This window comes from Primulina eburnea, chromosome 13, assembly GCF_022965805.1.
Source record: "Primulina eburnea isolate SZY01 chromosome 13, ASM2296580v1, whole genome shotgun sequence".
NCBI classification, from domain to species: Eukaryota; Viridiplantae; Streptophyta; class Magnoliopsida; order Lamiales; family Gesneriaceae; genus Primulina; species Primulina eburnea.
In genome coordinates, this window is record NC_133113.1 from 4,140,358 (window position 1) to 4,152,146 (window position 11,789).

General features: G+C 34.7%; 2 protein-coding genes across 3 annotated transcripts; one reads left to right on the forward strand and one right to left on the reverse strand.

Annotated features, from left to right (window-relative positions):
- The first annotated feature begins 478 nt into the window (after nucleotides 1-478).
- LOC140808635 (F-box/kelch-repeat protein At1g22040-like) lies at nucleotides 479-3,258 on the forward strand. 2 transcript variants are annotated; one of them, XM_073165761.1, is made up of 2 exons: nucleotides 479-658; nucleotides 1,403-3,258. In XM_073165761.1, the coding sequence occupies exon 2, from the start codon at nucleotides 1,486-1,488 to the stop codon at nucleotides 2,914-2,916; it is 1,431 nt and encodes a 476-aa protein (XP_073021862.1). In that variant the 5' UTR covers nucleotides 479-658; nucleotides 1,403-1,485; the 3' UTR covers nucleotides 2,917-3,258. The 2 variants fall into 2 exon arrangements, with proteins under 2 accessions (XP_073021862.1, XP_073021863.1); XM_073165762.1 differs by having other exon boundaries at nucleotides 500-631.
- LOC140808636 (aminotransferase ALD1, chloroplastic-like) lies at nucleotides 3,088-8,858 on the reverse strand. Its single transcript, XM_073165763.1, is given in 11 exon segments — nucleotides 3,088-3,676; nucleotides 4,086-4,292; nucleotides 4,368-4,688; nucleotides 4,977-5,027; nucleotides 5,114-5,176; nucleotides 5,178-5,219; nucleotides 5,402-5,464; nucleotides 6,665-6,781; nucleotides 7,167-7,240; nucleotides 7,321-7,346; nucleotides 8,502-8,858. Coding segments are annotated over 11 exon segments (1,284 nt in total). The 5' UTR covers nucleotides 8,528-8,858; the 3' UTR covers nucleotides 3,088-3,382.
- Between the last annotated feature and the right edge of the window lie 2,931 nt (nucleotides 8,859-11,789).

An 11,789-nucleotide genomic window follows, 5' to 3' on the forward strand; every position in this document is an offset into this window, starting at 1 on the left:
AAGTGTTTTAGTAGCTCCGAACAGTGGTAGCCATTTCGAAAAAATCCGCAAGTGAGAACAGAGAGCTCGGATCAGGTCAAATAGTTTTGACAGGTCGGGTTGTAAAATATTAATCTCACAAATTTGATTCATGAAAAGTCTCGCGTGAGAGAAGTTTTGTCATGAAGTAATTCAAACAATCTAAATCATACAATAGTCCAAAATCATATTTCGTTCGTTTTCACAGCTGAACCAATTATTTCTCGTAACACAACTACGTAAATGTAAATTTAATAATTGATGGATTAAAAAAATTAGTCAAGAGGATGATGGTTTATCACATTTTGAATATGTTTTTTTTTATTTGAATAATATTAAAATTCATGAGCCACCAAAAAATTCAATCAATCCATATATTATTTTCTAATAAATAATTAGGTTATATATATATATATATATATATATATATATATATATATATATATATAATAGAATGAAGATGAACTAGTTTAATCAGAAGTCACCAAAGGCTGTGGAAAGGGGTGCGAGTCCCTACGTGATAAAATTTTTAAAAAAAATTAGTACCACAAAAAAAAATCCGAAAATACGACCACTTAATAATGCCTACACCTATCTCCGCAATCTGAGACCGGTACGTGATTTTGTCAGTGGATTTGAGGTAAATTGATTGATTTATCTTTTTGATATTGGTGGTGGTGTTCTTGTGGGTGTGTATTGGGCTGAATTCTTGTTTGTTTGGACGTAAAATTTGGTTTGTGGTTCTTCGGGGGTCTCGATTTCAGGATTTCTCATCCGGGTTCTCTTTAATTTCGCAGAATTTTGTGATTTTTTTTTATTTTGAATAAAGAATGGTAAATGCTCGCAACATTTTTGTGTTTTTATTTGTGGAGCTATTTGTATTTGAATTGAAATTTTAGTATTATGAGTGGTTTAAACTTTCAAATTCTTTGTCGCTGATATGGCTCAGCAAAAACAATTTGATCGCTGGATTGATTTCCAATTTATGGTAAATAATGAAATTACATCTGTTTTTTATACTAAGCTGTTGGCCTGATTTTTGGTTCCGTGATTAGTTTGAGACTTTGGGAGTTTCAGTCTTCCTTTTCTTTTTCCACAGTGGAGAACTTGAGATTTTTTGAGACTGATATGTGGTTGACTTGTGACTGAAATAGTTGGTCATTAACAGCTAATGGGATCGATTCATAATTCTAGATTTTCCCTCGGATTTACGATCTAGACTATATGATGGGTTGGAATTTTTGCCATTAATGTTGTTTCGATGTGGTATTTCTAGTTTACTAGTTTTCTATTGGAAGTGAAGGATGTTGATGTGGTTAAACTTCTTAATTAAGTTATTTCATTTGTTCTGATCAGTGACTTGTTGGTCTTTGAAACTATCTAGGAAATTTCGCTTACACATGATATATAGAAGTTGGCAGTGAGTTCTCTTTGTTTTTACTGATTAAAGAATCAAGAAAAGAATCGATGGGAGCTAGATTGAGTCTTAATAATCATAAGGTGAGCGCCAGTGACCTCTTTGAGGTGTCGCAAAGTGAAGCATGTAAGAGATTACGGCCATCTGATGGATTTTGGGACGAAAATCCAAGATTAATTCCTAGTCTTCCTGACGAGTTGTCAATTCAAATTCTCGCCTGGCTCCCAAGAGTTTGGCATCTCAATGCAAAGCTGGTTTCAAGAAGCTGGAAAGCTGCTTTAACGAGCAGAGAACTTTTTAAACTAAGAAAAGAACTTGGTGCAACGGAAGAATGGCTATACATATTGACTAAGATTGATGGTACTAGACTCGTATGGTATGCGCTGGACCCCGTCTCCAATAAATGGCAACGGTTGCCTCTAATGCCAAATGTTGCTGCTGAAGATGGAACAAGATGGGGCCTATCTGGTCTTCGAGTGTGGAACATGGTAAATTCAAGTGTTGTAGCAGATGCCATAAAGGCATTGTTTGGGAGGAAGGATGCATTGGACCAAATCCCTTTTTGTGGTTGTGCGATCGGAGCTGTTGATGGATGCCTATATGTCCTTGGTGGATTTTGTAGGGCTTCAGCCACGAAATCTGTCTGGCGTTACGATCCTGTTGTAAATTCTTGGACTGAAGTGGCTCCCATGTCTGCTGGCAGAGCTTATTGCAAGACCGGTGTCTTAAACAACCAACTTTATGTCGTTGGCGGTGTTACTCGGGGACGAGGTGGGCTTACTCCTCTTCAATCAGCAGAAGTTTTCGATCCGTGCTCTGGTATATGGTCTGAGGTACCTAGCATGCCATTTTCAAAAGCTCAGGTGCTGCCAACTGCTTTTCTTGCTGACCTACTGAGACCTATCGCAACCGGGATGACCTCATATCGGGGGAAACTATACGTTCCTCAAAGTTTGTATTGTTGGCCGTTTTTTGTTGATGTTGGAGGAGAGGTCTATGATCCAGAGACAAATTCTTGGGTAGAAATGCCATCTGGCATGGGGGAGGGTTGGCCTGCTAGGCAAGCCGGAACTAAACTAAGTGTCATTGTTGAAGAGGAGTTATATGCGTTGGAGCCATCTAACTCTCTAGATAGTGCCAGGATCAAAGTGTATGATCATCAAGATGATTCTTGGAAAATAATCGAAGGGGATGTACTCATTCGCGACCTTGCTGACTCAGAATCTCCATATCTACTTGCAGGTTTTCTTGGAAGATTGCACGTGATTTGTAAAGATGCAAATCATAACATATCAGTTATGCAGGCCAGTAGGCAAAATCGGCTTGATCCCACTCCATCTACCTCAACGGCTAATCTAGGCGAATCTTTGCAAGAGTTTTCAGAATCTGTTTCAGGGTCATGGGAAAATATCTGGAAGGTTATTGCCACTACAAATGCTGGATCTGCAGAGCTAGTTAGTTGCCAAATCCTTGATATCTAGCTCCAGCACTCAGACCAAGTAAAATATGTGTCCTAATCTTGCATTTCCTACTTCTGATCGGTCCGTCTACGAGTTTTACATGATAATATGACCATTGTGGATAAGATTCAGGCACCTTAGAATAGTAAATATATATCTTTGATGTCCAAATATATATTTTCTTGAAATTCATTTTCTACCCGATTTGCATGCCTGGGAGAGCGGATGACTATATTTTTGTACATTTTAACTTGGGCTATCTGGATTTTGAATGGCATTCTGAAGGAACTTGTATAGAGAGTTGCATTTGAATAGTTATTTCTAAAGATATTAAATCAAATATACGCATATTGATACAGTCCAGTGATGACTATTTACATCTATGACATTAAATGGTCGCTAAACATTAAGTGAATGACAACAATGTATAATTCTTAACAAGCTTATATAATTTTCTTCTGTTGATTTTCTGACTCTTTCCATTTGTCTATGAGAGATGACTTCTCAGCCTCTTCGAAGCTTCGAGGATGTTTTCTCTGTGACCAAATGCAGTAACCCTTATAAACTCTTTGCCTGCTGGTCCGAATCCAGCTCCTGGAACTGTAATTATGTGTGCTTTCTCAAGTATTTCATTAAACACATCCCAAGAATTCGAACCTGGAAAATGAACCCAAAGATAAGGCGCGTTTTCACCTCCGTATGCCTTAAATCCCAATGATTTAAAAGTCTCCAACAGTATCTCAGCATTCTCCTTGTAGTAATCAACAAGAGAGAGTACACTCTGCAAACAATTTTGCAAGAAACATTCATCAACTCTATAAACTTCTATCCAGTAGGGGAGGGGACTAACATATCTACGCAACTTTATGAATTCTAGGACAGCATATATGATTAGGAAAAACATAATGATTAAGATAATATTTATGGGGGTAGAGAACAAGTGCCACTTCTTATCCGACATTAGATTGAGAAGACAGATCTAAATATTCGGGAAACGGGGGACGAGGAGGATAAGGTAGAGCCATTGAATAGATTTTGGGAGGTCGAAACTTGTAACTTTAGAAAAAGCATATTAAATTTGAAAACGAAATTCGCTTGACGGGTGGTGATGACCTCTCTTTGCCTCCGCTAGATCGTCCACTGGCCACAATCACTATTTGCAAACATTAAATTCAGTTTTCATAGTTTACCTTGAAACCCTCTGAGGACAAACTAGCAAGGCCACCAGCCTGAGCTATCCTGGAAGCACCGTTGAAGCAAGTAGTAACAATGCGGTTAAAGTCATTTATGACACGTAACCCATTCAAATACAAGAGATCCTCAGGCACCACAGTCCAACCAAGACGAACCCCCGTGAATCCAGCTATCTTGGAGAAGGATGAAATTTCAATAGCAACCTGCAGCTTTATCCTCCAAATCAGAAAGTCGATGCCTTAATTCAGAAAATACAAAATTTTGAGCCAGAGTTTTACCTTTCTGGCACCAGGGATCTCATATATTGATCGAGGTCTTCCATCTGTAATATAAACAGCATAGGCCGAGTCATACACAATAATGGATCCATTGTCCTGAGCAAATTGCACGAGTTGTTCCAATTGTTCCCGGGTCGCAGCATGGCCGGTTGGATTGTTTGGAGAGCAGAAGAAAATTATATCAGTTCGTGGAGTTTTTGAGAGGTCGGGGAAGAATCCATTACGAGCCTCGCATTTCATGTACTTGATATTCTCATATCTCCCTGATTCTTTGTCAGCATCACCAGTCTGACCAATTATCACACTTGAGTCTACATAAGCCTGTCTTTGAGAATGCCTAGTTAGAATTAGAAAACATAAAAGACTAAAAGATGTATAATATAAGATCTTGCGAGACTCGATACAATGGACTCCGGTAGTTACTCTGTAAATGCCCTTATTTTGCAAATATGTCAACCCAAAGTCTAAGAAGAGTCGGTCAGATCAGATGGTCTGATAAGCTCATTCACACTTTTGCCACAATGTGATATGCAACAATCAATCATATTACACAAAAGCGATTTCCTTACTCAAGGAGATTAAAATATCAAAATAAAGCTCAACGATTACCGGAAAAATAGGATCTTGGACAGCTACTGACATATTCGACCCAAATAAAAGCTGCAAGAAAATAGAAACATGAATAAAGATCAACCAACAGAGAACTCCATGCGCCTTCAAGTCCTTGTTATATCTTATATATATACCTGAAGGCGAGAGATATCACATTGTGCACCATCGGATACAAATACTTCTGTGTCCTTTATACCCTATTTTACCATAAAATGTTTTTGCTATTGCGTTTCTTAGTTCCTGCAACATTGAAATTTGAGTCATCTATGGAAAAAAAACTAACTTTACACGACCATACAATCATAAAGGATTTCAAGAATTTAACTTTCAGTTGACTGATAAGATAAAAATAAGAGCTTCAACTAGTTTGCAAATGTCACTACTTTTAACTATCAAAACAGATGTCAGTTAGTTCTTTTTACCTTGCATCCTTGTTCAGCTCCATAGCCTCTATAACCTGTAGGTGTTGAAAGGCCCACTGCATACTGCAATATAGAATGTAAAAAGCAAATTGTTTAAACCTGTTTAATGAAATTAATGGCAACACATATGTCTCAACATAATGGAAATCTCAAAACCGTGGGATTTGGCGTGTTTTTTTCCCGAAGTTTATCTCCAAATCTCCATTTGACCATTTCTATGTATTCATATGAGAGAGCAATCATAATTTTCAATTATTCCAATAAATCACCAAGATGAGAAAATCCAAGAAATCAACACTCCGACATAATAGCACAAAATGGAAATAGTTTGTTTTCTATAGCCAATATGGATGGTGATACTAGCAAGCAAATTTCTGCCAAACTACAGGACAAAAAAGATTATGAATCCTACGAAGCAGCGCAAATCATCTCTAAAAGAAGAAGATTAGAAATCTTAAGAAAACACAACTATGATTATTCATGATTAAATCTGAGACATTAACGAAGCTGTAACTTTTTAAATGGGAATTATTGCGAAGGTTAATAAAAAGCCTTCAGAATGATTAAGTATCGACGTGAAAATTCTTCTTTTAAGGATGTACCTGGGAGGAAATTTTGAGCATATTCTAAATTTAGATGTAGAGGTGAATTACTAAGAAACTTTTGTTACTGAAATCTCCTACATTTAGCCTATTGAAGCAAGAGGATCGTCTTCTCATTTTTCCTTAAGAAGTTGCTATGACCTTCCCAGTTTGACGCCAAATTGCTAAAGCAATAACAGAGAGAGATTGTTTTCAGTCCCAGCAAACAAAAATGCATGATTTAGAAACTGGAAGCTAGATGTAAACAACGAGATATGAGTCATATTGGACAAATATGACTTAGATGGTTTTTTCAGACTACTTATAAATCAACTCTAATTAATTAGATTGAAGAATATACAAGTTAGCTGGGAAATCAGTATAGAGAAACAGCAGAAATTGAATTATTCCAATATGAACTGTCAACTAGGATGATATAAATTGGTGCATGATTGACTGAATGTTTCCACAATGAGAACAGAAGAATGATTAAGGTGCAAAGAACTATATTTAACATTCAATATTTTTAAACATAAATGCACTTGGAACTAATGAGTGCAGCACAATATGAAACTACTCGACCATTTCAAATCATAAGAAGGTATTAATAGATTGCTGATTAATGAATGGAGAGTAGACCATAAAGAAATCCTTCAACAAAAAGGATTACAAAGAAGCTTACATTAGCCATGCTCGAAGCTATGACATCTGGCAACGGCTGTGTGGTGTCACCAATGCCAAGGCTTATGACTTTTGCATCGGGATACTTTCTGATGTGTTGAAGTTCACGTGCAGAAATCTGTGAAGCAAGACTTTAGATTCGTGATATCTAATCACTCGTTGAATATTTTCTGGTGATCTTTTATTGATTTGATGACTGGTTTAAATGCAATTCATGAAAACCTCATAAGATGAAGGGGTGATTGTAAGGCATTAAAGCAAGATATTCACCGGATAATTGGATCAATCAATCTCGATCATAGTATGTTTATGTTTGGAAAATTAATTTCAAGCTCTATTACCAAAAGAAGAATTTTGAGTATGCAATAAAAAAAATGGAGCAACAATTGTTTTGCGTTTATGTTTGGAAAACTAATTTCAATCTCTATTACAAGATAAAATTTCATGGTCAAAAATGGTTTCCAACAAAAAAACGCAAGGAAAAGGACTAAAACACCACCAACCTCAGGAAATAAATAGTTATTTTCCAGCCTCTCCAACTTTGGATTACGAGCAACTTTTGTTCGATAATTGTTATCTGTATGAATCATCTAAATAGCTTAATAACTAGCTAATGAAAAAATTGAAGTTACCCCACGAAAAATTGCAAGTGTGTACCTTTTTCATTGTCCAGTGCTGTGATCCTGCATAAAAATCAGTTGACAACAGGATATTATTAGAGACTGTTATGTAGAAATCATCTGCTTGGGAAAAGTTAAACTCAGTCGAAGACGTTACTTAGATTTTGCGCGCGAAGAGGTTTTGCATGGCATGAAACTGAAAGATATAGCCCTAAGCATGTTTTTCTACAGGTTATGCCAACATACAGTAACCCTCAAAAATAATGTATGGATATATTATGTATGAGTATTAATGTTGCACAAGAATGTTGAATTTATACTCGTTATAATTCGTTAAGGAATGTTTCGTGTCACTTTGGCCATGCATCCACACATCATGTCAAAGTAAGCATGCTCTTGCATGGTCTCCTTTGAATTTTTTGTCTGTTAAATTCATCAAATTATTAAAACAGAATTGTCCATGTATGGTATCATAGTCCATGGTTTTGTTTCTTTATAGTATCTAGATTACAGTATCCATGAAATTTACCAAATGCAGACCAGAACAAAGATACCTTTTCAAACTCTTCCACCTTAAAGGACATTATTTGGTAAACCATGTTGATGTGGCGAACTGATAGACATCTGAATATCTGATTTAGTAGCAAATCTTTGATACTATTTCTGGAATTTTTATTTTTATCTTATACTTCAGCTATATCATTTACAATAGCTGACTAGATAAATCCTTGAGAATCTTTTAAATACTTTCATAAGCTACCTGATAACTAGACCGTCTGATTGAGCATGCATTATACCAAACCATTTCCTGTCTGAATTATATGGAAAAAATTAAAAGCAAGAAACAGCATGAAGCTGCATCATAATTTACTGTCGCTGATAGAGGCGCCAACATGGATCCAAATAGTAGGTTTATTAGATTACTTGCAGTTGAATTGAATATATATCAATTACCATTTATGTATTAGACATTCTTTGACACTCAACAAGCCAAGGGATAATCTCAAGGCATAAAGGCCATTAAATAAATATCACCCTTTCTAGTCCTCTTCCACTGAAATCCAAACACAACTAAGGCCAACGTTATTTTTGCCACCTTCTACGCATAAAGATAATTCGAGTCCTAAATCCAATCGATAATCATGTACAAATCTGCACAAATCCAACATCGTTTTGCCTTTTAGTTACAGGAACCAAGCATGCCACCTACTTTTTTACCTGGTAGTTTCTAGTGAAACTTCCATACAATTTCAGATGAATTTACAGATGATGTTCAACATAGCTTCATAATGAAAAACCGGTGTGATCAAATCATACAAGGGAAAAGTATATACCCTTGCCCCCATTTCATTACAACGAAAAAACATGGCTTTCGAGTAATTTGGAATTTGCATTGTTTCTTTTATGTGTTCCAGATGCCAATTCTTGACCAAAGACAAGTAAAATCTTCCATACATCGATTGAAAGAGACACCACTTGATCATAAAGCAATATAGAAACTTTCAAACAAAATCTGAGAAAAAAAGCTGGAGAAATAAAAAGATCTACAAAATTAAACAGTAAAATATTCCAGAAGAGGACTTGACCTTTTAAATATACGGAAAGCCAAGAATATGGCGACCTTCCCTACACGAGGGACAGATCAGCAAGAAATTCAATCATCACATTCATCCATTCAAATTACAATAAATTGAAAATTTTGACCAACCTATTCACATAAGGTCTTGGCGTGGACCACGAACCGCTGGCCTTTTATATGTAAATTTTGAAAAAAATATACGTACGGTATCTTTAACGAACTGTTTCCCTTCATCCAGTGTCATCCCAATCCATGAAAATCCACTTGGCCTGAACTGAGGGGCATCAGACCAAAACCTACGACGAAACATATGCACCTTACGTACCGACTACTGTGCCTAGTTGGTCACCCCACGAAGTCAAAATATTGATCCTCTAATCTTAGTACAACCATTTTTTCCACAGAAGTGCCTGGATTTTACTTGTAAAAAGAAAGGTTCACACTTGACATAAGCTCCAAAATTTTGTTGACCCAGAACGAAATTTAACAAGCCCAGCATGTTTTTTTTACCACCATGTTAAAGGCCAAATTTTGAAACATGAAACAACATTATCAATTCAAAGTCGCACAAGAATTCTACCACACATACCATAGAAATTTGACTGCAAAGAAAAATCTCTCATTCCTGGTCAATACCGACAAGGTGTATTTGAAAATTTTGGAGTCAAAGCAACCCCAAATGCCTGCTATGTGATCAACGCATGTTCTCGTGAAAATGCAGTGCAATTCACCATATTGATCGATTGCCGATCAAAGTTAAAAGGAGAAGTAACTTTGACACATGTCATTCATACAAAAATATTACTTTTTATGTTAAATGTGTGTTTGGTTGAATGAAATAAATAAGAATAGATTAATAGTCAAATATTTATCGATATAATTTTAAGTTGTTTTAATAATCATTTTGACTCGGTTTAAGATCCAATTTTATGGAAACTAATTGATAATAAAATTGGATCTTAAACCGGGTCAAATGATTATTAAAACATCTTAAAATTATATCGATAAATATTTGACTATTAATCTATTCTTATTTAATCCACTCAATCAAACACACCATTATGGTGTGTTTGATTGAGTGGATTAAATAAGGATAGATTAATAGTCAAATATTTATCGTTAAAATTTTAAGATGTTTTAATAATCATTTTGACTCGGTTTAAGATCCAATTTTATGGAAACTAATTGATAATAAAATTGGATCTTAAACCGGGTCAAATGATTATTAAAACATCTTAAAATTTTAACGATAAATATTTGACTATTAATCTATCCTTATTTAATCCACTCAATCAAACACACAATTATGGTGTGTTTGATTGAGTGGATTAAATAAGGATAGATTAATAGTCAAATATTTATCGTTAAAATTTTAAGATGTTTTAATAATCATTTGACCCGGTTTAAGATCCAATTTTATGGATAATTATTTTTATTGTGAATATCGATGGGTTGACCGGCCTTACAGATAAAGATTCTTTATATCATCTCATAAGAGACCTGCTCATTGGAATTTGAAACTTTCATTGGCTTTTATTTTCCCCCAATAAAGAAAATGTGAAAAAAATTTAATAATGAACTAATTTTAATAAGCCAAAAATTTGTGTGAGACGGTCTCACAAGTCGTATTTGTGAGACAAATCTCTTATTTGGGTCATCTATGAAAATGTATTATTTTTTATGCTAACAATATTACTTTTTAGAGTGAGTCTCATGTGAGACCGTCTCACGGATCATAATATGTGAGACGGGTCAACCCTACTCATATTCACAATAAAAAGTAACATTTTTCATGGATGACCCAAATAAGATATTCGTCTCACGTCTCACAAATACGACCCGTGAGACCGTCTCACACAAGTTTTTGCCTACTTTTTATTGTGAATATGAGTAGAGTTGACCTATCTCACAGATTAGGATCCGTAAAACGGTCTCACACGATACTCACTCTTTTAATGATTGATAATATTAAGATAAAGATGACAATGGGTCCGTCGAATATATGAAGTTTAATTGGTTAGATCCAAAAACAATTAAATTTTTAATTTTTAAATATTTATTACAGAAACTAAACAAAATAATTAAATAAAAGAATCAATTTAATCAGATCTGATACATTTTCTATACAAATAAGCAATGCTACAAAATTTACAAATGATACAGTTTTTATGTTGTATCTAAATTATGCCGGATACACATCGTGTAATGGTTTTGTCCTATAAGACTTGTTACACAAAAATGTTACTTAATAGGATTGATCTGAATTAAACTGGTTTCGGATTATGAGATAACGGAATTGAGCCAATCATATAGGATGTCGGATAGAATTTTCTGGATTATAAGTATAAATCAATCTGAAACTGAAATCAAATTGAACCGGAATAAAACACAATTGGAATCAATGTTTTATGGTTTTTTTATAACAAAACTATGTATATTAAAAATGTTATTTATGAAGCAAAGTAATCAAAAATTAAATATAAAAAATATATCTTTATAGGAGTTGATATATTATTATATTAAGAAAATAGGCTAAACAAATAACGAATATCTGAATTACTTCTGAGAGACTTGGTATTTTGGCGGAAAAAAAAGTTGTATTGATGTATTTTTTTCGACTCCCGAATTTCATTTATATTTAGTGAATAAAATAATATATTCATTCACTAAACAGATGTCTTATAATTCAAGATTATACTGAGTTTGAGTATTTTTTCTACTATGTGTCTTGAATGTTAAAATTGTTTATCCCTATATATTGTGATTTAAATAGGGTGACCATTCTTCTAATATCTCACCAAGAGATTGTGAGGACCCGAACCTATTCGTTTTCTTAATCATTATCAAGGATCTATATAACAATTAAGAAATGTGGGACATAAAAAATTTTCCTTTAAATAACAAGTGCGGAAACGTAATGTACTCGA